Source organism: Saccostrea echinata, unplaced genomic scaffold (assembly GCF_033153115.1).
Source record: "Saccostrea echinata isolate AGI-Se365-2 ecotype Australia unplaced genomic scaffold, CSIRO_AGI_Sech_v1 ptg000046l, whole genome shotgun sequence".
Lineage (NCBI taxonomy): Eukaryota > Metazoa > Mollusca > Bivalvia > Ostreida > Ostreidae > Saccostrea > Saccostrea echinata.
In genome coordinates, this window is record NW_026889795.1 from 7,563,036 (window position 1) to 7,589,550 (window position 26,515).

The following is a 26,515-nucleotide window of genomic DNA, read 5'->3' on the forward strand; positions in this document are numbered from 1 at the left end:
TTTGTTCACATACAGACAAAATATAAAAAATTAGTTTTTTAAAAATAGTTTTAATCAGTTTTATTAATATTTATTGATTCTTTATTTGTTGAACTATTCAAAGGTACTGCAAATCGACTGAATCTGAATTTTTCTAGTGTGTATTTTACTTACTTTGATATATGGTTTCCATGGAAACGATTTGGCCAATCAATATAAAATTTTACCAGAAATGGTAAAATTGTTAAAGAAGTTTATTAATGCAAAAATCCCAAAATTTTTCAATTTTATAGTTTCTATCAATTACACTGAGTAAGCTTGATGATTCGTGACATTCTCTCTTAAATATTTACATCTAATCTACAGAACATTCATATTTAGCTTGATTCCTGATTATAGTAGATTTAATGACATCTTTGAAACCACTGCATCTGCAAAGGGACACTGTCTCCCGGCAAAAATTATCAAGTGAAAAGTGTCGAACCCGAAACCTCTGCAATCGGTTTTACTGTGAATTCCGACCACTGGTACTATTTTCTATGTTCTTTACACTTTGTAACCAGATCTAGACAAATTGTCTATTGTAACCAGATCTAGACACATTGTCTATTGTAACCAGATCTAGACACATTGTCTATTCTGATATAAATGTTGTCTCTCATTGCATGTCAGATAAGACATTTTTCACTGAAGATGAAAACCAGAAACTTTGGAAGAAGACGAAAACAGTGATGAAAACAACGAAAAAAGTGTGTAGTTTATTGTCAAAACCTTAACATCTCCATTCTGCTTGCTTTACACTTTTACACTGCGGTGCACTATAAAGAGCTGAAATAGTTAAAATCAAAACAGTTATAACATATATTAACAAACGCACTGTAAAAAGGACATAGTAAGACCCATTCATTATGATTGATTTACAGAACAAGAGAGAGAGAGAGAGAGTTTATAGCATACCAAATTAAAATACCTAGACTTAAAAAAATCCTTGTATCTTTTAAAGAGTTCCATCCGGTTTAATGGAATTAGATAGAGGTAAAGAGACCGAGTCTAAATGGAAGTTCGAACATTTAGGAAAATGTGAGGGAAGTTCTGGCATTTCATATAGCTCGCCTACTTGTAGAACTACAGCCATTCCGATGTTCATGTGCGTTTCAAGGTGACAATGAAGAAGCCAGAATCCTATAATACATTTATGTTTCATTATTAAGCAATTACATTAAAAGTTTCAAGTTTACATTGAAACTAAATCGCAATGAAATATGTTTGTTTGTTTGTATGTTGTTTAACGTCCCTATCGAGAATTGCAATGAAATCTGGATCAAAATAATGAACAGTAATCAAGCCGAGAAAACCATTTAAAAAGCATAAATAAGGAGCACGGCAAAATATGACTTCTAAAATATCATCAGAGGTGGGATCAGCTGTCTTGGGGGAGTAAGCATCCCCTGTCAACCGATCACACTCACCTTATTCCCTATGTCATGGTCGGACAATGGAAATATCATTTTTTCAAAGTTAGGATGAATTTCGTCTCATTTGAATTACCTGGGTTGTCAGTTTGTAGCCTCACTACAACGTAGCCTCTGTTTGGTACCACCACCGTATCCTTGAGTGGAGGATTTTCTATCTTCAGATCTGGAACGTTACCATTCCTCCAGGTTGAATCCCGCCATTTTGCTTTGCTGAAGTTCTGCGAAAATTGAATGTCTTGGTTGGCATCTTGTACAAATCCAGTTGTTTTGTTTAAAACTGCATGACCAATTTTCAGAACTTGGAAACGATTTCCGTGTAGGTGAACGGGATGTGAAGTTCCTGTCTGTAAGCCATCTTTAAAATCATTTTAAAAACGAAAATGATATACCGACCCTTGTATGTGCAATAAGTACTGTAAAATAAAAAAAAATGTATTTTTGGGAAGATATTATGGAGATAAGATATTTGAATTTGTCGTTGAAGAAAGTTCACTTATGATACATATGAAATTTTAGGTTTCGTGTAGGACATCTATTTGGGACTCTGTTCATATATTTGTACCAAAATACAACAAAAATCCCCCCTTCCAAAATTACCGTTCACGGTAGCTCAGTCGGTAGAGCGCTCGCTCCGTGATCGGGAGGTCGTGAGTTCGAATCTCGGCCGCGACAGACCTAAGTCGATAAAAAATAGGTAGCAACTGTTCCTTCGCCATGCGCTCGGCACTTTGAAGTGAAAGTTGCGGGTCCTTCGGATGAGACCTTAAAAACCGAGGCCCCGTATCACGGCAGGCGTTGGCACGATAAAGATCCCTCACTGCTCAATGGCCCTGAGTGCCGAGTAAAGGTCAAAATTTGAAGCCCTTCACCGGTATATGGTGACGTCTCTATATGAGTGAAAGATTCTCGAATGGGACGTAAAACAATATACAATCAACCTTCCAAAATTAAGTGATTTTCCGGTATAAAATAAGTTGATCTGACAATCATCATCAACATGTTCCCTGATCAATCTGCTTTAAAATGATTTTCATTTGTTTAATAGAGAAAAAGTGTAATCGGTTTTATTGTACACCCATAGGACAATCATGCAAAGATATCAATTCGGGATTTATTAGAATGTATATTTGAGATGGATGGTACTCACTTTCTGCAATAAGAACAAGTTGTGTGGTTTTCTTGGTTTCAAGTTTAACGACGTGAGTGCATTGGCAGTATTCACCACAGTTCTCCATGTGTTCGTTGTTACATACAATACTCTTGTCTTTTACAATATCTGGAGAAATCTTCAAACAACAAAAATAAAGCTTTCTAAATCTGGCTGTGTAAATTTTTTGTACATTTGTTACTAATCATTATTGAACACAATAATAATTAAAAAAAGGGTTGAGAAATATACACTTAAAAGGAAATCAAATTTTACAACCTTTTGCAAGATATTCAACTGACAAACGAATTCTTTTATTCTCTTGCACAATAATTATTGAACTGCAAGATATCATTTAAAAAAATGAAACAGACTCCGTTTATTCATATTCACAGATCTGGTTGCAACTTCTTTGTGAACTCATATAAAAAAAAATCCTATGATTTCAGATCAAATCCATCATACCAGAAGTGGAGTTGGTGGAGATTTGTAGTGGATTGCATTCACTGCTGGGCGGGCACGCTTAACACCGTTCCCTGAAAAGCAAGTGTCCGCAATTTTAGATTTAACAAAATTGGAATAAAATTTCTTAATGCAGATTTTCCTGGTGTCATAATTCTACTTAATCAATAAAGAAAATCATGGAATTGTCATTTCTTATTAACCCGTAAAATGAAAATTGAGAAAAATCTCTTGGAAATCATCTGGAGAATCTGGAATGGAGACAGGGTTTAACATCCTGCTGATCGATGACGCCTTAAGGTCTGCTATGGAAAGACACTTGACAGATGGTTCTATCCTTGCCATACTATCAGGGCTGTAAATGAATGTACAAGTTAATGTTTATTCATGCACAAGTTAATGTTTATCCATGTATAAGTTAATGTTTATCTCAGTACAAGTTAATGTTCATCTTAGTACAAGTTAATGTTTATCTCAATACAAGTTATGGTTTATCTCAGTACAAATTAATGTTTATCTCAGTACAGTTAATGTTTATCTATGTACAAGTTAATGTTTATCTATGTACAAGTTTATGTACAAGCTAATGTTTATCTATGTACAAGTTAATGTTTATCTATGTACAAGTTATTGTTTGTTTGTTTGTTTGTTGTTTAAGGTCCCTCTCGAGAATTTTTCACTCATATGGAGACGCCACCACTTGCCGGTGGAGAGCTGCAAATTTTGTCCTAAGCTCGGCACTTACGGCCATTGAGCGTGAGGGATCTTTATCGTGCCAGCACCTACTGCGACACGGGACCTCGGTTTATACAGTCTCATCCGAAGGACCGGTCTCCACGTCCCACAGTGGGATTCGAACCCGCAACGTAAGGATCAACTTCTTTCTTCGCGACTCTAGAGTAGGCACCACGCGGGCGACACAAGTCAATGTTTATCCATGTTAAAGTTAATGTTCATCTCAGTACAAGTTATGGTTTATCTATGTACAAGTTAATGTTTATCCATTCTGGTAACATGCTTATTGAGTAGTAACCTATGAAGATTAAAACAAACTTATTCAGTCTAAATTTGAATATTTTATGAAAATATCTTTCTGATGGTAAAGAGCAAACATTACACAAGATTTTTGGAACAACCTTAAAGACGGTATCTGGACCTGGTTTAAAGTAGTTCACCAGGTATATCCTTTTGCATTAAGTTATTAAGTGATAGTTATATCTCAAACCTCCATTGGCAGTTGGCCATTACACAGGGCTCTATTACGGAACATTTTCTCTCTTCTGATTTGGGAAGTTCATCGTCTGCTTCTTTATAATGAAGCTGAGCAAAGCTTACATTTTGTTGTATTGGATTCTGCAAAAGGTAGAAGATATAACAATTAAGATAAAATACACGATAGAGATTAGATATTTAATTTTTAAGAAAGAATTTCACCATTGTAATGTTATATTCCATATGCAACTATAACAACTCGTATTTTTCTAATATTTAACAACTGGACCACTTTATCCCTACACACATTTTATTCCTACATAGAATATTTACATTGGTATGATATAACCCTGTGTACGCGGGTATGTTAAGGAAGCATACACATTGTTTTTCAGGAAATTTAGACTTTTTAAAGAGAATTAAGTTTGATAATTTATCAAAGTCGCCGATAAAACGTAAACTATTATTAACTATGGCATAAAGACAACAGAGTGTCTGCGGCCAAGAAGTGCACCACCACAACGTCATCACGTGACTGCTATTAATAGCAAAATATTCCTTAATAAAAAAGTAAACAGAACAACAATACCCCGGGGTTAGATAATTTCTTTGAGAAAATAATATAGTTGAAAAACATTTCTTATGCCTAAAAAGTGCTGCTAGAATCCCACTGTCCGGTCGGGAAAATAATTATTCCACATATTCGCATGAAACCTTACCCAGTGTTTTGCTCTTTATACATATAACCCGCGATATTTCTTCAAACCGTGTTTACCTAACGATTCTAGCAGCACTTTCCAAGTATTATAGAATACAAGCTTTCGATGTGTACAAATCTTATGTTTTGAAGTATCTAGCTTGGTGTTGTTCTTTTGCATTATTGTTGTCTCGAATGACAGAGGAAAGGCCGGCTGGGATACGTAAATAGCTGATTGTCTTCAATAGAAAATATAATCGATGAAAATCAATTAGCATACCTGTTTAACAAACTTTAACTTCACATGAATCACACTCAATATTCACGATATTTGCTTCTAAACCCCCTTTTATGTATCTTTTTACATGCCGTCTTAGCCAAATTCTCGTTACACAACATGATCAATTCTCAAGTTACTTGTTGAACAGTTATGATGTCATTGGTCGGAGTTTTTAATTCAAGTGATAGATACAGCATAACAAAATAAAAACATTTATTTTTGTTAATATTTGCAAGTTTCTATTCATTTTTAGGAGTTAAAGTATATCTCTAAAAAGCAATATTAAGAAAACTTGTGCTCTAAAATTGACGTCATCTAGCCTACTATGACGTCATATTGTATCACTGATTTAGTCAAGTTAGATTATCTTAGTGCTTCCTTAACACACCTGCGTATGAAGCTGATCTATACTTCTGGTATGATATAACCCTGTGTATGAAGCTGATCCATGCTTCTGGTATGATATAACCCTGTGTATGAAGCTGATCTATACTTCTGGTATGATATAACCCTGTGTATGAAGCTGATCTATACTTCTGGTATGATAGCATAACCCTGTGTATGAAGCTGATCTATACTTCTGGTATGATAGCATAACCCTGTGTATGAAGGTGATCTAAACCTCATGTTTGCAACACACTTGGATTAAAAAAAAATAAAGTAAATACACGGAAATGGTTCTATAAACATATAAGTAAATTATTGCTATAATATGCGTAATTTTTTCTTAATTTTTTTTTTGTTTCATATTCTCAATGAGGACCACAACTCACAAAATGTACATCCATGACTACCGTTGTTTCTACTCGTATCCAGTAGTTTCCTGCTATGGAATTGGCGTACAGAATGACGTCATAAGTTTCCCCAGGGTTGATAATAAGGAAGTCTATCTCAACAGGGACAAGATCAACACCGTCCGATGCAATTAGCAAAAGCTTGTGCTTCATTGATAAAGAAAAGGTATAATTTTAAAACATTTATTCGGATGTAAATGCAGGTTGGTCGTGTGATCAAATTCCATAAAGCCCGAATGGTAGATTTGATCACATGCCGACCCGCATTTACATCCCGATAAAAGTTAAAAATGATACCTTATACACTGTAGTTTATATTTACATTAGAGACTGACATAATGTAAATTATGCACTAAAAATTCAAAACCTTAAAATGATCAAACCTCAACGGTATGAATTGAATCCGTTGAACGTTTCTACCACGTATGACGTCACTGTTAAATTACGTCAATTGTTTATGACTAAACAATAAATTAAAGGACACGTGACGAACCTGTTTATACACAGAATTAAAAACGCCTCGCTTAGATTGTGTTATTTAAGGGAAAACATGTGGAAATGTAAATATAAAAATTTAAACACAATTTAATTTAGTCGCACTGTAAAGCATACAATTAATGGTTTAAAGTGTCGGATTTGTTTCGTCTATATAAAGTTTTGGATAAACATAAATATATATAGAATTTTTTTTTGTTGAACCATAACTTCTGAATTTAATCTATGAGAGTTATGTACGGATGTTCACAAAAGAAAAAGAACAGAAGCCATGGACAGAGAACAGGAGAAAACATGCTGCGACAGAGATCACTACAGATGATAAAGTGCACAATGAAAATCTAATGTAAATTAAATGTAATTGTTATTCCCTGGTGAGACTAAATACTTACGCTGTCTATTGAGATTCTAAAGCTGCCTGTCATACCAGAGTTTATCAGACGGAATCTATTATAAGTATTGGACGAGATGTTGAAAACTTCCAATGGCAATAAACGCTGCCTCTCAGAGTATTGCTCAGAAACTAGGATAAATTAAATTAAAAAATATCATTAAGATTACAGCCTGGACGACTTTATTACATAAGATTATTTATGATTCAATCAAGGCATCAATATATACAATGTAGAGAAAAACTCGGCAATGAAAAATAATAAAGGCATCATGTTAGACTATATTAAATTGGGGTTTCAGTAAAAAACAAAAAAGGAAGACTAGAAGAACAGAAGTATTCTCAAGTGAAACTAGATGACCATTATTAGACACTTATAATATCTAGTTTAACCGTTCACAAGTAAAGTTGGGTGACCATTATTAGACACTTACAATATCTAGTTTTACCATTCACATGTAAAGCAGGATGACAAATATTAGACACTTACAATATCTAGTTTACCGTTCACAAGTGAAGCTGGATGACCATTATAGAGACTTACAAAATCTAGTTTTACCGTTCACATGTAAAGCTGGATGACAATTATAAGACACTTACAATATCTAGTTTTACCGTTCACAAGTTAAGCTGTATGACCATTATTAGACACTTACAATATCTAGTTTTACCGTTCACAAGTAAAGCTGAGTGACAATTATTAGACTCGTACAATATCTAGTTTTACCGTAACCTGGATGATCATTATTAAACACTTATAATATCTAGTTTTACCGTTTACAAGTAAAGCAGGATGACCATTATTAGACACTTACAATATCTAGTTTTACCGTTCACAAGTGCATTATTGTAGGGTTCTGCCAAAGTTGATATAGTTCCGTCATAGTTTCGTTTTGTTGTCACACAATTATCTGTATCAAGGTTTTGTGAAAATCTGAAATAAAAAAAGAGATTCTTAATTAATGTCTTGTATTTATTTAAAATATAGGTGCGCCTATTTTATGAGGAAAACTTAGTTCCTGCTGTTTTAGCTGGGTAAGCTAGGAAATAAATTAGCCCCGGATAGGACTTTCTATATTTATAACTCTTAACGAATATATATACATTTCTTACAATGAATATGAAACGTAATGAATATGGAAAAAGTTAAAGAAACTCAAAGCAAAATGTAGAGTAACATTAAACTGTATGTATAATTCAACACAACGGACCATAGACGTTAATGACAACAAACAGCTAAACTACCTACTCTACAGATGAATCTAGGGGGTCTTAGGCTTACTCTCCGTCTGTCTGTCAGTCATTCTGGCGAACTCGGATTTCCAAAAATGTTTTTTCCTACATGTTTATAGATATGAGCTGGTTTTGGTAAGTGTATATCAGTCAACCTTGATGAATTACAGAGATTTTTTTTTCTGTAAAGGAGAAAGGCCGAAAACTGTCCATTCTGTGAGAGAAAGAACTAATCGAGGGCCGTAGGCCCGAGATTAGTTCTTTCTCTCACAGAATGGACAGTTTGAGGCCTTTCTCATACTTAAAACATGATTTCCTTTGTTTTGAAAATTAAATTTAAAATGTACAAAATGACAGGTATCACACATACAATGACATGTTCATTGTTTACGGAATGGACAGTCAAAGGTAAGCTAGGGATGCCACAGGTACTTGTGGACAGGAACCCCCCCCCCCCTCCAATATGCCCCACAGGTCAAAAAATATTTTTATGTATTTTTTTCATAAATTATTCTTCTAGTACACATTTACAATGTATTCCATAAGAAAAATCCAAAAAAATAACGCAGAATTAACGTTTTACTAAAAAATCATACCCGCGGTATTATAAAATAGAGAAGGTAAGTCACTTCCATCTGTTTACACTGGACCCCTCTTGGATATCAGGCCCGAAATATCATTTACCTAATACATGTCACCGAAATGTGTCATGATATCTTGTTTCGGTAGATATTTTTGTCTTTAATCGTGCTATTTAATTGCCCAGGCATCCCATAATAATCCGAGTATTCATCGTCAAACGTGAAAAATGCTACAAGATTTGGAAATGTCAGAGTAGAAATTACGGAAGTGATGCAAAAACGACACCTAGCGTGTAACTCTCGAGTTCCGAGTGTTATAGAACTAAGGGAAAAGTCAGAGGTCTACGAAAAAGTTCGGGAAAATTTTGATAAAGAAGTCGAAAGTGATTCATTAGAATTAAATTCTGCTTAAGATTTTCGAGATGAGCGAGGGTAGTCGTCAATATTCCCTTTAAAGGATGTTATCATTGATACCAAGTAGCGGTTTAAAAATCGCTTAAAAATTTATTTACAACTTACAAGATATGTAACCCCCCCTTCCCCTTCTACATGGACATGCTTGCAATTAATTCCGATAATATTAAGCTTAATAATTATGTGTATTTTTTAGGGATGTCAATTTTGTCAATAATTCATATTCGAATATTCAATGACAGTATTCGAATATATTCGAATATTCGATAAAATAAATAAAATCTGTTTTATTTTAAATATGCGTCATCCTACTCTCACGAAAGGTTTAGCGTAGGTATACTTATATTGGAAGTAAAATTGTATGAATACTTTTGTAGTTGTACAATAAGAAATTTTATTTTATATATAATTTTATTATTTTAACAAATGAAACATATGTATTTATAGTAGCTCCAACTGAGGAACCAGTCGTCTTGCCAAAGGCAAGATACAGTCGTAACGGTATACTGTTCAGATTTCAATGTAATAAATTACAATTATCTGCCTAATAACAGATATGATTATAATCTTTGATACAATGTTTTTAAAATATAAACAAATATTGCCAAAGACAATTTTCCTAGGTAATTAATTAATTTAATTAATTTTATGTACAACCCAAGATATAATAATTTATTCTGAAATTGAGCCCTTTACAAAATTAATTACAGTGGACATTCATTTGAATGATCAATTAAATTTGTTTTGATAAGTATACTCTTCACGTCTTTTAGACATTCTAAGAAGGTTTTCATTTTGTTTTCCTCGATTCTAGACCCGATCGTATTTAACTAATAAAAACTATGAAAGTACGTTTTGTATTATACATAAAGCATTATTGTACAATTCTTTAACACCTTACTCAAAACAAAATCAGTAGTATATAGTGATCGTTTTTATGCTACTTTGAGGTGCAAGTTTTTGAGGTGCACATATCTATGGTGAATCATGCTCTAAACAGGCCCACGGATGTTATCCGGATGTTAATTATTGATGAAAATGAGGTAATGAAGGAAACAAACCTGGTTGGTTATTAGCAATAGTTAGGTGTGATTATGAATATAGTGATGATAATTAGGTTATATGGGAAATTAAACCCGGATGGTTATAAATATTTCTTAAGTCAATGACGATTGGAACTTGAATAGTAGATGATACATGTAGTGTCAGTGGATAAAAAGAATTGACATTTATCAATCAACACGAATTGTATACACAGATAAATCTGTTAAACTCATTTAATTCCCACAATATTATGATTATAATTGTCACGACTTTCACCTTATCCATATGTACCTCAATAAAGTTGTTGTCTTAGTCAACGATTAGGATGTTTTTACATCTTCTCAAAATGATTACCCGTGTAGTATTTGAATTAGCGTTGGTTTTAAAATAATTGAAGTAATAATAAACTAAAATTACATATTCAAAAACGCTTTTTATATATATAAAAAAAAACACCTACCATTATACACCCAACAACACATTAATAAGAACGTATTATTATGGATCCCCAAAGAACAAGTAAAAAAGGAAGTATGAAGTGGGGATATATGTATATGCGATTCCCGCTCACTTCTTTTACCTGCAGAATGTGTTGTGAAAAAAAACTCTGCAGTTGTGTATGTTATACGTGCAAACAATTAGTATGCTGTATGCAATGTTTTCGTTTGCTGCAGGACAGCAGGTGCCCGCTCTGTCGAAGCGGCACTCCAACAGGTAAATTCTTATACTGATTAATTATGAACGATATTATATGTTTAAAATAGACTGGGTTTTTTTTTTCATTTAAATTTTTTCCCTTTATTTTCTTTCAGATAATGTCTTCTCTCAAAAGTGAGATGGTTGGGGAGGGGGGGGGATTAACTTGATAAGTAAAGATAAGTAAAACTATTACTATATTTTAATATGATTTTAAAATCTATTTTACTTCTCCGTCTATTGGAAGTGTCTTAAAATAGATTTGATTTACTCGTGTATCTTCATGAATGGGAAGGGGGGGGGGGACTTCTTATAGCATTCTATCGAAATGTGTATATCATCCAAAGTTTATAACGTAGAATTACGCACTAAGGTTTTATTTGGACACAGTCCGGTTTGAAGGATGACCGATGTAAATGCTCGACAACCAGATAATGATACTAATTATGACAAGTGAAATAAAAACAATGTCAGTTTTAAATAATGTCATTATTTACTATTAATGGATAAATAAAAGATAATATAATTATGAGAATTTAGTTGTAATCTTCAGTTCTAATCTCCCTAAAATGTACTGTGTATAACTACCCCCATCAAACCTACCAGACAGACAAATATGCACATGACATAACACCCAAACGCGTGCAGCTGGTCCGCTAGAAGAGGGACAGTTTTCGGCTAGCATCAAAGGAGGCGCTAGCGCCAGGGTGACTCTACTTTTAGAAAGAGGCGACAGGATTGAATTTTACGAAACAAGACCTTTTTATCTCTATTAAATTAAAATATATTTAAATTACATATCTATTACTTTCATTATTCTTAATAATTAACGCATTAGTAAATCAGTTATATTTTCTCTTTGTCTCCAATTTGAACTTTTCAAACTCTTTCACCACTACACCTACATAGACACTTCCAATGGTCAGGGAGAAGTTCCATTTTAATAGTAAGGGGTGTTAAGTATTCCTTTTAAAGGTTTTAGTTATTTATTTAGATAAAAGTTCTATATTTGATGTATATAGTATGAAAAATGCTGTCACCAAAATTTAATTAATTAAAATCAAAGATAATAATGATAATATCGTAATTTTTTATATCCAACAATAATCTATTCCATCCCTTATTTGAACGGGTTATCATTTATTATAAAAGGGATGGGCAGAGATTTTCGACTCTATCTTTGGAACTTATTGAAATTGGAAAGACAATGCTAGTGTTGATTCTTGTACATGTATTGCTGGCGCATGCCAATGCGCAATGTCAGATTGATGGAGGGACAGTTCGCTGTAGGGACTTCAAGGAGTTTGAAGAGGGGAACTTTAAGGCTACAACAGTCGCCATCATCAGTAGATTGAGAGGGGATGTCAATTTGCTAAAATTTCAGCATCTCGAGAGATTTATTGTCCACCACTCAAACGTGAAATGTGAAGAAATTCTAAGGAACTCTTGGACGACTATTCAGATGAATGGACAGACATGTCAGGTAAATAGACTAATTGTAATTTTTTTTTTTTTTTTTTTTTTTTTTTAGAATTAAAATTAATTCAAGCAACCTTATTTTTTAGAACAAACATCAGAGCACCTGGACTGTAGACACCTTCACCGCATCCTCCCAGAACATTACAAGGACGGTTGAACTGGTTGCAATCACATTCAGTAAGTATTTTATATTATTGAAGTTAAAAAATTTGCTTACAATTTTTTTTCCTCAGAATTAACTAGCTTCGCTTCTAAAGTTTCCCCCTCCACAAATAACTAGCTACTAAATTTTTTAAAAAAATTTTTCGTATATTTAGACAAACCATGGATACATGTTAGCATTGGCGTGACAACTCTTCTGATACTTTTGTCGTCCTATGTCGTAACGTGCGCCAGTCGGAGAAAGTGTCAACAACCTAGAATTGACATCGAGTCCCAATCCCTTACGGAGTTTGATGCTGTCGTAATGAGGGAATTTAAAACGATTAATTTTTTGCAGTATTCTACTTTTTGGACAAACTACGTGGACGACGGATTCATGATGACCACCCAGTCGGACAACCTCCTCGTCCACCCACACCTCCACCGGTCCCTCAACCCAAGCAGCAGCTGCGCCGTTCAACCAGACTTAGACCTCCCAATAGACCTACCCTTTGATTGTATATATTTTGAAATGGACTGCATTTTTTGATACACGAACTATTCTTGATTATTACAAATTTCATGACTTTTCTTTGAAATTTTGTCACATCTTTTCTTTGAAAACTAAAATTTTGTCACTGTTTTGTTAAATAATCATATCTTTTGAAAGTTAGTTCTTTCCTCTCCTGACCACCACATATCGATCTCTATTACTACATTAAGCATTATTTGTTAAATTATTTATTTTTCTGATTGAAAAAAATATGTATATAAACAAAATACTTGTCATATCATTCCCCTTGCACCAAAGTTATTAAAGTACCGAGTCTGGAGAAGAAAAAAAAACTGTAAACGAAATTATCAATATTTTTTTCCTCAGATATTTTTTGTAATGATTAAAATCTGAATTGTCTTGTAACCTTTATTGTGATTGTTTGAATTATTGGTGAAATTAAAAGAACTAAATCTACATAGAAACTTTTTGTTATCTTTATTTAACATTTTCTCTATTTACAATGTTATAATTTACGAAGAATTCTCCTTGGCTTCATTTCCTCTCTCATTTTGTCTAGTTGACAGAGTATGTTTGAGAGTTTTTCCTCAATTGCATTTAATTGAGACTGGAGGGACTGAAAAAAAGAAAGAATTCTTACAGTAGTCTATTCGTTAGCAATCGGAGAAAGATTGTATTAAACAAACAAGGATGTTATATTATGTTTTTTTATGTAAGGCAACGTCAACTCTCCCGTTCCTATAAAATTTTTAGATAATTGGAGAATTATTAAAGACATATCCGGGAACTATTAACGAACAAGGATGTTATGAATTTTTTATGTAAGGCAATGTTAACCTTCCGTTCCTATCAAATTTTTAAAACAGTTGGAGAAAGACGTATCCGGGAACTGTATTACCCAAACAAGGATGTTTTATTATGAAATGTATTGTAAATATTAATAATAATAACATAATTCAAAGTGTTAGTTAAACAAAGTCATAAGAAATTGAATATATAGGACAAGAACGGGTTACTCTTTCACTTCTTGTCATGGAATACACTTGTACTGAGTGCGGCAAGAAATTTTGTAATGAATTTACAAGAAGACGTCACATGAAATTACATGTAGACAATGTATCGTTAGAGTGTAAATTTTGTGGAAAGAAAATTAATCGCAAAGATAACTTTAAACGTCACGTAAAAACATGCGAGAAGAAAACAAAATGTTCTCACTGCGAGAAATATTTTAAAACTACAATTCAACGACGCATGCATATGCTGAAAGATCACCGGGATAAACTGTTAAATTGTGAAAGGTGTGGAAAAGATTACTTTTGTGAAAAGGAACACAGAGCAAGATGTAGGGTAAGATTTAATTAACGTTCATAGAACACTTACTTTGATTGAATCTTGACCATTGGGACTTGACTCAATAATGATGGGGTTAGTCACGGACTGTTATAAAAAAATGAAAGTCGGTCTTTTAAATTTATAGAAAGATGATTTTAAGAGACATTATAACATGCACTTTCAAAGGAAAGTGCACTGAGGCATAGAAATTATTAAGAGAGAGTGAGTGAGTACTAACCTCCCCTTCCCCAAAGGTTAGCCTCCGCCGAGCGTTTGGAAAAGTTTCCCTTCTCGGGGTCCAGACAACTGGACCCCTTGAGCAAAGCCATACGTCATTGGTCTGAATTTTAAAAAATTGACTCATTTACTTGATTAAGAACACATTTTTATTTAAATTACTGACTTGTGAATACGAACCCTGCTATGAAACATTATCAAAGTATTTATCGATAATAATAAATGACAAAAGACTAGATTTACTAAATATTATTAATAAATATTTATTAAGCTTACAAATATTCAAATGAAATTATAAATGACGTAAAACATTACTTACGCTTAATGCCGTCATTTTATCCCAGATCCAAATGAAATGAAGATGTTTTCTCTCAAATTGTTTGATATATATATATATATATATATATGTAAGTTTTCTATCCCCAGATAGGAATATTATTCATCAATATACAATCAATATGCATCCGTTTTCCTTCTTATCTCATAGACGATATAAGGATGTAAAAGAAAAGTATGATCAGTGACACTGTAAACTAAACTTCTCTAAGCAGAGTCATATCGTTGACATCTACTTATGATTACGTTGTAATGGCATTTTGACATGCGTTAAATATAGACCTTTCATTCAATCAGATTACTGTAGTTATAATTTCTGAATATATAACTAATTGGGATATTAAAATAAACACAGACAATAAAATTCTTCATATAATTATTTTGTAGGCAATAAAAAGATAGATTAACGATCAAAGGCAAAATGAAAACACCCACACACACAAATTCTAATCAGATATGAGATATTTGTTAGATTTTTGAAACTTTTTTTCTGAGTTTCATTTCTTTTTAAATCACACAATCTTTTATTACAGAACAACCAAAATGTTCCAGGACCCAGTCAAAGCTCCGCAGAAAATCAAAATGCGGTATGATTACTTCAGAAATATCTAATTAAGTATGAGATATTTATCAGATTTTTGAAACTTTTTTCTGAGTTTTTAATTCTTTTAAATCACACAAACTTTTATTACAGAACAACCAAAATGTTCCAGGACCCAGTCAAAGCTCCGCAGAAAATCAAAATGCGGTATGATTATTTCAGAAATATCTAATTAGATTTAGTATATTTATTAAATTTTTGAAACTTTTACTGAATTTCATTTCTTTTTCTTAAATCACATAATATTTTATTACAGAAAATGTATCAGGACCCAGTCTGAGACAAAGCTCTGCAGAAAATCAAAATGCGGTATGCATTAATTTTTCTTCATTTCTAAACATATGAATCATGATTGTGAAGTATTTAGCAACTTATTTGTATATTTGACAGCTTATAAAGGAATTTCAAAATTTTTATATTTCAGGAACCAATTGAACGATACACATGCAGAACATGTCATCGGAGATTTGACTCGCGTCGAACTCTGTTTATTCACCAGATGAATGAGCATTTTCAAGTAGGAGAGGGAGGGTTACAAGCCAAACCATGGGGAAATGGATCTCCTCCTTGGGAAGAAGGTGGAAGAGTCGATCACAAACTGAAAGAGGTGTATGAAAGTAATGCCCCAATTATATTAAGACGTCATCAAGAGGGAACTGTTTGTAGTATTTATAACTTTCCCATAGACAATCAGTTTTCTGTTGAAGAAATGATGCAAGCAGCCAACGAGATTTATGATCGCCAAAATAGAGCTTTTAGATTAAATCTAGAATTTGGACTAATATTGATATATACAGAAACAAGAGAATATAGATATTTTAAAGCCTATCACAATCAAGAAGTTTTTCAAAGGCCCATTTACGTGTCACAGCGCGATCACTTAAATCGACTGCAGCAGCGAATGCAACGGTTTAATATTACTAATTACATATTACGCCAGCGCCCCGACACAAAATGGAAGCCCTATTTAATAACCAATGTACGCATTGTCATATATCATTTGAATTTTGTTTTGGGAAATGCGGAAGTCATTTTACCTCCTCATATTAGTCAATCAAAATCTATTATCAAGCTGACAAAGGACCGGAAGGGTCAAATATATACAGATAATTTGTGTGCTTTTCGCTGTTTGGCAGTTCATCAAGGGTACTATCCCTCGGGTTTGGAATCTCGTACAGATGTTTTATTTCAGCAATGGGTCTCATTTCAAAATGCTCATCAAAAAGAAGTGGATTCGAACCCTAGAACATTTCCGGGTATCACTTTAAACGAAATAGTTTATTTTGAAAAATGCTTCAAAATCAATGTAAATGTATTTTCATTGAACGAAAGTCAATCGGCGCTGTCCATTTACAAATCCCCATGTAAATTTTCAGACACTTTACATTTAAATCTTTATGAACATCATCTGTCTTACATTTCTAATTTTAATTGTTATGCTGAAAAATTTCTGTGCAAAACTTGTCATCGTCACTTCAGATATCTCACGAATATGAAACGACATCAGCGTGTTTGCACGGGAAAAACAAAGAGAAATTTTCAAGGGGGTTTTCATTATTCTCCAAGTACTATATTTGACAAATTGGATCAATTCGGTATAAGTGTTCCTGAGAATGAAAGAATATACGAGTGGTTTTTAGTGTATGACTTTGAGTCTATGCTGGTTCCAATGAACGTACAAAGTTCTTGTAATCATCAATACACAGAAAATCATGTACCCATTTCTGTTAGTATCTGTTCTAACGTAGATGGGTACACTGAACCGCATTGTATCATTGATCCAGACATAAACGCTCTGGTCAAGAACATGCTCGAGTGTATGACGATAATAGCTAGTAGGGCTGCTGAATTAGCAAAAGCAAAATTTGTCCATGTGTTCAAGGCTCTCGATGGCCTTGTTTTCGACAATATTGTGGACGAGGACATGGCCGAGTACCTCGAACACGAAGACGATGTTAATAAAATGATTGATGAAGAAAAGAAATGCATAGAAAATTTAAAGTTGGAAATGGAAGAATATTGCGAGCAGATCATTTGTATCGGTTTCAATTCCGCCAAATATGACATTAATTTAATCAAAAGTTATCTCATCAAACATCTCGAGTTAGATTCGAACAAGAGTGCATTCACCGTCAAGCGAAATAATGCTTATGCCTGCATAAGTACTCGTAGATTTAAATTTTTAGATATTACACAGTATCTGAGTCCTGGCATCAATTACTCAGGGTTCTTGCGTGCTTTCGATGTACAAGAATGTAAAGGGTTTTTTCCTTACCAATTTTTAGACTCTGTTGAAAAACTAAATTACCCCGAGCTTCCTCCACATGAAGCTTTTTATTCCTCCTTGAAAGGTTTAAATATCACGAACGAAGAATACGCCTTTTGTCAGAACGTGTGGGAGGAAAAAAATATGACATCATTTCGAGATTTTCTGGTCTGGTATAATAACCTCGATGTCGAACCTTTCGTACAGGCCGTAAAAAATTTACAAAAATATTACTTTGAGCGTAAAATTGACATCTTTGAATGTAGCATTTCAGTCCCCGGTCTTGCGCGTCGGATGTTGTTTGACAGCGGTAGAAAGGAGGGGGCGAGTTTTGCATTGATTGATCAAGCCAACGAAGACTTGTATGATACCATCAAGCAAAATATCATCGGGGGGCCTAGCATCATATTTAATCGTTATCATGAGGTCGGAAAAACTTATATTCGTGGAAACTCTGAAAAACCTTGTGGAAAAATTATTGGTTTCGATGCTAATGCTCTATATCTACACTGTATAGGGAAAGAAATGCCTGTGGGTTCATTCGTGCGCCGCCGTGTGGAGAATGGATTTAAACCACAGAAACGCGATAGATACTCTCTAGCCTATGATTGGTTAGAGTGGCTGAACCACAGTGGTCAGTACAAGATTACACACAAACTGAATTCAGGAAAGGAAAAGAAAATCGGGCGTTATCCTGTTGACGGCTATGACGAAGCCTCCAACACCGTGTTTCAATTTCAAGGCTGTTACTGGCACGGCCACCGTTGTTGGTTGACGCGTCATGTTCAAGATGACAAGCTGATGAATAGTCGTGAAAAGAAAACTCGCAAAACAACGCTTTATCTTAAAAAAAAAAGGTTATCAAGTAGTAGAGATGCGCGAATGCACTTTCCGGAATAATGTCCGGTCTAATTTGCGGCTTAAAAAATTCGCAGATTCACGTAAGCCCGATGTAAGTCAAGGTCATTTGACTTCGGAGGATGTAATAGTTGCCGTGATGAGTGATAAATTGTTCGGAATGGTCGAGTGCGACATTCGTGTGCCGGATACATGGCCTGCTCATTTTAGTCATTCAACCATGACACCTTACGAGTATTTCTCTGAAATGAGTCCTCTCTTCTGTACATCTGACATTCCGTTTGATGCAATAGGTAGACACATGCAACACCACGCAAAGGTCTTTCACCTGTCTACTAAACCTAGACGATTATTAGTCGGGGGAATGCGCGCGCGCCAATTATTAATAGCGACTCCGTTGCTCAAGTGGTATATAAGTCATGGTCTGGAAATCACAAAAATATATCAAACCGTGGAATATACATCACAACGATGTTTTCAATCTTTTGTAAGCGACGTCAGTAATGCTCGACGTCAAGGTGATATAGATTCTACTAAAGCTATTATCGCAGACACGCGGAAATTAGAAGGTAATAGCGCCTTTGGATCCACCATCATGGATCAGGAAAAATTTCAGATCGTCAAATATGTTCGAGGGGAAGGGAATGCTATGATGGAAATAAATGAGCCCCTATTTAAAAAATTAACAACTTTGATAGAAGATGAGGAATTGTACGAAATAGAAAGAAGTAAAAAAAAAGATGAATTTGAACCTGCCCATTCAGATCGGCTACTTCATCTTGCAGTATGCCAAACTGCACATGTTACAATTCTATTATGATTTCATGGATAGATTTGTAGACCGTGCAGACTTTGAATACTGCGAGATGGACACCGACTCTGCCTACATGGCAATATCAGGTTCCACCTTTGAGTCTGTGATAAAACCTGAACTGCGACAGATTTACGATCGCGGTCTCAACGGTTATTGTACTAGCGCCCTAGAGATCGAGGCGGACTGTGACCGACATTGGTTTCCTCGCACTTGCTGTAAGGAACACGCAAAGTACGATCGCAGGACGCCGGGACTTTTTAAAATCGAATTCGAAGGGGACGAAATAATTGGTCTTTGTTCCAAAACTTACATAGTCTCTAGTAGAATACAGAAGAAACATACCAGTGCAATGATAGCGGCGGAGCGCTTACTTAAACGCGCTAAGAAATATAGGTCTAGGAAATCACGTCACATTCCACAACGTTTGGTGACACAACTTAAATTTTCGTGCAAAGGCATTTCAAAGAAAAGAGTAAAAGCACCCCTGACTACTTTTAGAAATGTTTTAAAAACTCAAAAACAAGCTTTTGGTATAAATATGGGTTTTAAACTTCACAATAACCAAATATGTACTTATCGTCAAGTAAGGAATGGTTTTTCCTACTTTTATTGTAAAAGAAAAGTATTAGCTGACGGTGTGAGTACAGAACCATTAGATATAGAACTGTGTCCTATAAAACCTAAAAAGATTAATGAAATCGAAATTGATGACTTTGATTTAAATCTTATTCATCTTCTAGCAGAAGTAGAATAAAAAAAGTCGATATACAATTAACTGTCGAATATGACTGAATAAATGTGATATTTTAGACAATGGGAAAGGAGGAGGGGAGGGGGGGGCTTCTTGGTTTAGATTGTGTTTAGCTTCATTGACAGGATTTTTTTCATATTACTCACAGATATATCATTCTATAATTAAAAGTAAATTGCGTTACTCGCTTGTATATATTTAAAATAGAGTTTCTCTCAATATTGATTATTTATTTGTGTTCATCTCTAATTAGGCGTGAGTTAGACATAGACCAAATACATTGTATATAGATTTATGAGAAAATATTATGTTACATCCTAGTTGTTATTCACATATACATAATCATGTAAATAATAAATGTTGATAAATAGATTTTATATTGTTGTTGTTGCTGTTGTTTTTTTAAGTTTATAAGTAATTCTTTTTTTCTTATTCATAAAAGTTTATAAGAAGCATTAATGTAATGGGTTTTTTAAATTATGGAAAGACCCAATAGTACTTCAACAGAATCTTGGAGGTTTCTAGGGAGTAAACTCCCGAAATCGGAAATAGTATATTTCTGTCAAATGACAGTTGTATATATCATTATAATCACTTCTATAGTTAATCTGTCATTAACAAACGGCTCCTCTGAACTATGGATATCTTTGTTGAGTAGTACCATAGGTTATGTTTTACCCAACCCGTCTTTAAAGGCTGATAAGATATAAGAACCCTGCTCTATTGGAGAAGGATTAGATGCATACACAAGATGAGTGTTCCTTTTCAACCTTGTTCGAGCATGTGTATTAGTGGTCAAACAGGAAGCGGTAAGACAAGATTTGTTTATCGGTTACTGACTCATTTAGATGACATGTATGCAAAGGAGCCCCCCAAAAGAATTTTATATTGTTACGAAATTCATCAGCCTTTATTTGACGAAATGGAGCAACATATTTCTAACTTGAAATTACATCACGGGATACCTTCTAATGAAACAATTCAAGATTTGACTTCCGATCGTCAGCACACTTTGATAGTTCTAGACGATTTAATGCATAGAGTCGTACAAGATGTAGACATGGAACTTTTGTTTACGCAAGGCTGTCATCACCGACGTCTCTTTTATTTACCCAAAATATTTTTCCGAGAGGTTCTAAATCTCGAACCATAGCCTTAAATACCTATTATTTAGTACTCATGAAAAACATGAGGAATGCCTCGCAGATATCTATGCTAGGTCGACAACTATACCCAGGACGCTCTAAATTATTGATAGACGCCTACACAGATGCAACTAAACAAGTTTTTGGGTACCTCGTAGTTGATACGTCACCACAAGGCAACGACAAATATAGACTCCGAACCAACATATTTCCGGATGAAGATCCCATAGTTTACACCGGTTTATAAGAATTTAGTTTGTCTTAAAAATGAGTTCCTTGGTTAGAGACCAGAAATCCTTTTTAGAACTCTTACTGCAAACAACTCCCGCTCAAAGAAAGCTGTTACTGAGTTCTGTGACGAAACCACAGTTACAAGTGTTGGGAGAAATAGCTGCAAACGTCATACATAATGTCATTGTACTTAACCAAAGTGAGAAGAATATACTTAAAAAGCACAAATCATTTCTTCTAGTTTTGGGGGATAAGAAGACGTCGCGAAAAAGCAAGTTACTTCTTTTAAAAAGAAAACATCGGATCGTTCCTGTTTTCCTTAAAATCGTAAAACCTTTCCTAAGAAGATGGTGGACGTAATGCAAAAATCTGTTTTGGTACCCTACGACAAATACCAACGTCTGTTGTCTCTCCAAGAGTCGCATCAGGAAGATTTTAAACAAAGTTCTACAGAAATACCTGAACACAAACCTGAAGATATGACTAAACCTGATGAGCTACAACCGGAGACAAACAACCAAAGCTCACAGACCGAGGTTTTGGAGGATTCTGAAACTAAAGAGGATTTTTTGCGTAAATCCCCTGTACCTTTAATGAAGATACAACCAGCACTTCAAAAGACTTTAAAAATCGCAAAAAAGATTTTGAAAACCGCAAAGAAACCATATTCTCGATACAGACTTAATAAAACTTGGATTCAATTTTAAACCATATTCATTATTCTATTATTGATTATCAATGCTGCATACAAATAAAGACTTATGTATAAAATATTATTCTTTTGTTATCTATTCAACGGGATTTACAGGTAATTCTCTATTGTAGAAGTTTATTCCTAAGAAATAAACCAATTTTGTATAAGTGAACTTTTATTATACGATAATTACTAGTAGTTTTCTTTTTAATGAAGATACAACCAGCACTTCAAAAGTCTTTAAAAAATCGCAAAAAAAAAAAGATTTTGAAAACCGCAAAGAAACCATATTCATTTTTTTTGGTCAACTCTGTTTTATCGAAACAGTAACTATGAAACTCAATTTGAAGGTTTCTGTTAGCAGCATTATCCAGTATAAGTTCTATTCATTTTTCATTAAAATATTTTGATATTTAAAACAACTCAACGTAAAAGAAAATTGTTATAAAATATTTTATTGATGTAATTGTTTTACATAGTCAGAGACCAATCGGTCGTTTTCATGCAGACGTGATCCACTAAAATCATGCATAATGTTTTTCATAGAAAATCCCACATTTCTTTTAACAATGAAATAAATACAATAATGTCCACACACACTAAATGTTTCTGATTGGATTCTAGAACTGGAGTATTGATATTTAGGTCCATTAATTGTCAAAATGTATCTGAATCTGGTGTTGTAAAATTCAGGAGAATTTCCTAGAGAATCAAAAAATTCTGCTGGGCCTCTTAAAGGAAAGTGAAAAGCGACCCAATGTAATCCTCTGCCTCCGCATCTGTCTGTATTCACTACCCAAAACCTATGTTTCCTGGCGTTGGTTGGAAATTCATCAGCACAAGTAATTTTTACGTCATATCTCGACAAATAAGATTTCAATTCAAAGTTATTCATTTGAAAATAATGCTTCGAGACTGGTCTATGTGAAGAATTTGTGGAAATTTTCCGTACAAGACTAATGTTGCGCTTTCCGGTAATGGAAATGCAAATTTCAATTCCAAGCGACAATGTCCTTTTCTTCTTGTGTTAAAATCTATGTAGGGGTTGATGTCTAAGACGTACAATGCATTCCCTTTAGGATATTCTTCCCGTTCTACATAAACGTTTTCTCTACCCGAAACTAGGGTTTGGTAAGCTTCCAAGTAAGTATGAGACTGGTAGTTAGGCTGAAGAGGTCTGGTCGGAAACGACTGTCCGTCGACATAGAAGGCCACAAAATTGCAATCAAAGGACTGAAAGTTAAAAGGTGATTTCTTATAATCTCCACTGAATGCGCTGCTTGATACCAATCCTAGAATGAGGGTGGAGGGGACTTCTCCTTGAAATACGTCGTCCATGGTAAAACTGAATTCTCCTTTGGCGATGGAAGCTATTTTTAGATTAGAAAATAAGTACGGGTATATGGCTGGAGATTTTTCTAGCATCTTGACATGAGCCATGGTCAGAGCAGGATTCGGTCTCTGGATACATAATTTAAAACTAGCATCGACTATCTGAACTTTGTAATCTGTCTCAGTGGTTGTCATTAATCTAAAGGGATCCTTACTAGGCCACAGTTTTAGATGCAGTGCTACTCCATTTAAAATAAGTCGATCTTGTTGAAAGAGGTCTACATGTAGGGGTCCTTCCAGGTCTAATATGTTTCCTCCTTTGGTGAATTGATACCTCTTATACAAACCAATGTTAATACCTTTAATTGCGTCAGCATCATCCGGATCAGAAATGTCTTTGAAAAAAAGTTCAGACTGGCGCACTGCATTATTATCACCAGAAGTCGTGAGTAAGGTATCAATGTAGGCTTTGTAAGGATAGTTTGTTCCCAATTGAGACACAGGCGTCTGCTGTAGACTTGTGTCTACTTGAGAGAAAATGGTGTGCAAAGGTAAGTTAGTTAGTCCAACTGAATCCCCTTCTGTAACGGGGATATTCATGCGATCTAGTATTCTCAATTTAATTTTCATGCGACTGTTTTTTAGATCCATGTAACCGGTAGAGAGTGGCGGTATGTTGAATTCCAAAGCAGAATACTCCGAAATTTGATTTATGGGTTTAAACTCCACCCATTCTCTTGTTTGGATTGTCGTGTCAATTGGAGGGGGTTCAAAAATAGAAAGCTGACTTGAATGGTTTTCGTCCATGCTAATCGTCAAATTGTGTATCGAATTTAGGTTTCTTGGACCTAGGTTTATCAACGCGTTTGCCAGGAGGGGCTAAGAATCGTTTCTTTCTTATAGATTTATCTTCATTCGGGGGGTTGTCCTCCTGTTCGCGCTTTAATTCGGATCTGGCCATTTCGACGGCCTGTGCCACTGGCGTCACAAGCTTCACAGTGGGTTTATGTTCTTGACTCGGAGGTTCCACTCTATTATGAGAACCACTCCCTACAATGTAACGCCCCTTGTAGTCTGGTCGAACTCTTCCAGCAGAAATATCTTCAAAATGGCGAACCCATTTATCGATATTCGGAATGTATGGTACCCATTGCATTTTCTTGTAGTCGTATACTTCTACTGATCCCATAATTTCTTTTTACGCAAGCACAAGGTACAATTGAAAAAATTAACTTGAGAATGAAGAACACTCAAGTCTTTGTTTCTTATAAATATCCTTATTTGACAGATTTCCTGTTTAGAAACTGTAATGTAAAAGGGATTTGTGTAGGTTATCTGATTAACTCCCCTCTCTAACGTGATGGCTCTTAAAATTGGTAACATCGTATTCTGAACGTAACTATCGCCTACGATATCACAACATACATACAGTCTAGCTGTACTTACATCATCATGCATATCAATGTTTAATTCTAAGATAGCACATTCCCACGAGCCGTCTATCACGTAAGGTTTAGGAAGTGTAACAAGAAAGTCGTCAGGAGTATTAGAGGGATGGAAAACGCTAGAGTCTCTGCTGTCTATGAAAAGATATACTGCCATAGCTTGTTTTTTTTGTGTTTTCTCCTTTACGTATATCAATCTCTTATAACCTTAGGACTCGCTGTTTCTGATGGTTAAAATGAGTATCCTGGCTAAGTAATAGTCTCTTAGAAGCCTGGGAATAAGACCCCGATTTGATAACAGAGTTCTTTTTTTACGCGACACTGAAATTTTAGAACTTGTTAAAGTTCTCATTACCAACTTGTGACGATGGAAAAAATTGCGATCGTGAGTTAATATGGGTACTGTTCTATCGAGCAGGTGGCGAACGACATCTCCGAGACCGGAAATCTGTCGTTGATTTGCTTCTTGAACAATGATACTTTGTCGATTGTAATTCGCATGTCCGAGTTCTCTTAAAAAGTCAGCATTTTGCATCACCCGAGATTGCTCCATTTTTTATAACATTCTTAATCGTATAATCTAAGAATTCTTATAATATTTCAGCGATGATCGAGGGATGTAACTATTGAATTTTTTGGGCCATCCATACCATTTGACTAAAGCCTGGTTTCCTTGGTATTTTATAATCTTTTCGATTCTATACAAGGTGTCATCTGTGATTGTTACTTTCTGCAACTCTTGTTGGTAAAAAATGCCTTTTATGTCTTCTCCATCGATATCCTGTAGATCGTAAATCTGTATACCTTGTTTGATAGAGCGAGATTTCACAACAAAATGCTCTCCACTCCATCGTTCATCGTATTCCCGATCAAACGCTCCTCGCAGCCGAGAAATGCGAACCATGTCACCAATTTTAAACTTAAATTGTTTGTTCTTTACGAGTTTTGACTGTGTTGAATTTGAACTCTCACTGCAAGCATAATCGTAATTCTTCATCCAAATGTAGGGTTCTTCGCTCTTTTTCACTTGTTTCGGGGCCATTTTGATGGAACGGTGAAAGGTAGAATTATAACTTTCGGTGACTTTAGGTAAGATGTTCACCCATCGATGAGTCTGTTGTTTTGTCATGTATCGACTCAATCGAGATTTTAATGTTTTTATAACTCTTTCGGCATAGTTAGCTTTCATTTCGTTTTGAGTAAAAAAGTGACTTATACCTTTTTGCTTTAATAATTGTTGAACCTCTTTACTGACATATTCAACTCCTTTGTCACTTCGAATCTTTGCAGGGGGTGTAGAGTGCGAAAATACGAATTTTAATGCTTTAGTCATCTCAGAACCCTTCGTAGATTTTAAGGGAACAGTCCAAACAAATTTTGAAAAAACGTCTATAAGTACTAAAAAATACGCATATCCGTCGTTGTCTTTTCGATAGGAA

The 26,515-nt window shown here is 34.6% G+C and overlaps 1 protein-coding gene across 1 annotated transcript in view; it reads right to left on the reverse strand.

The window, feature by feature from the left end:
- Positions 1-499: 499 nt before the first annotated feature.
- Positions 500-26,515, reverse strand: part of LOC133201995 (uncharacterized) — a 34,004-nt gene continuing 7,988 nt past the window's right edge. Inside the window, exons 6-15 of the mRNA XM_061337780.1 lie at positions 7,748-7,866; positions 6,934-7,064; positions 6,026-6,193; positions 4,289-4,416; positions 3,267-3,418; positions 3,067-3,137; positions 2,602-2,740; positions 1,528-1,809; positions 950-1,161; positions 500-807 (exon numbers count right to left, since the gene is read on the reverse strand). Of these exons, the coding sequence (XP_061193764.1) occupies positions 977-1,161; positions 1,528-1,809; positions 2,602-2,740; positions 3,067-3,137; positions 3,267-3,418; positions 4,289-4,416; positions 6,026-6,193; positions 6,934-7,064; positions 7,748-7,866 (1,375 nt within the window). The 3' untranslated portion in view covers positions 500-807; positions 950-976. The remainder of the gene's footprint in view (positions 808-949; positions 1,162-1,527; positions 1,810-2,601; positions 2,741-3,066; positions 3,138-3,266; positions 3,419-4,288; positions 4,417-6,025; positions 6,194-6,933; positions 7,065-7,747; positions 7,867-26,515) is intronic.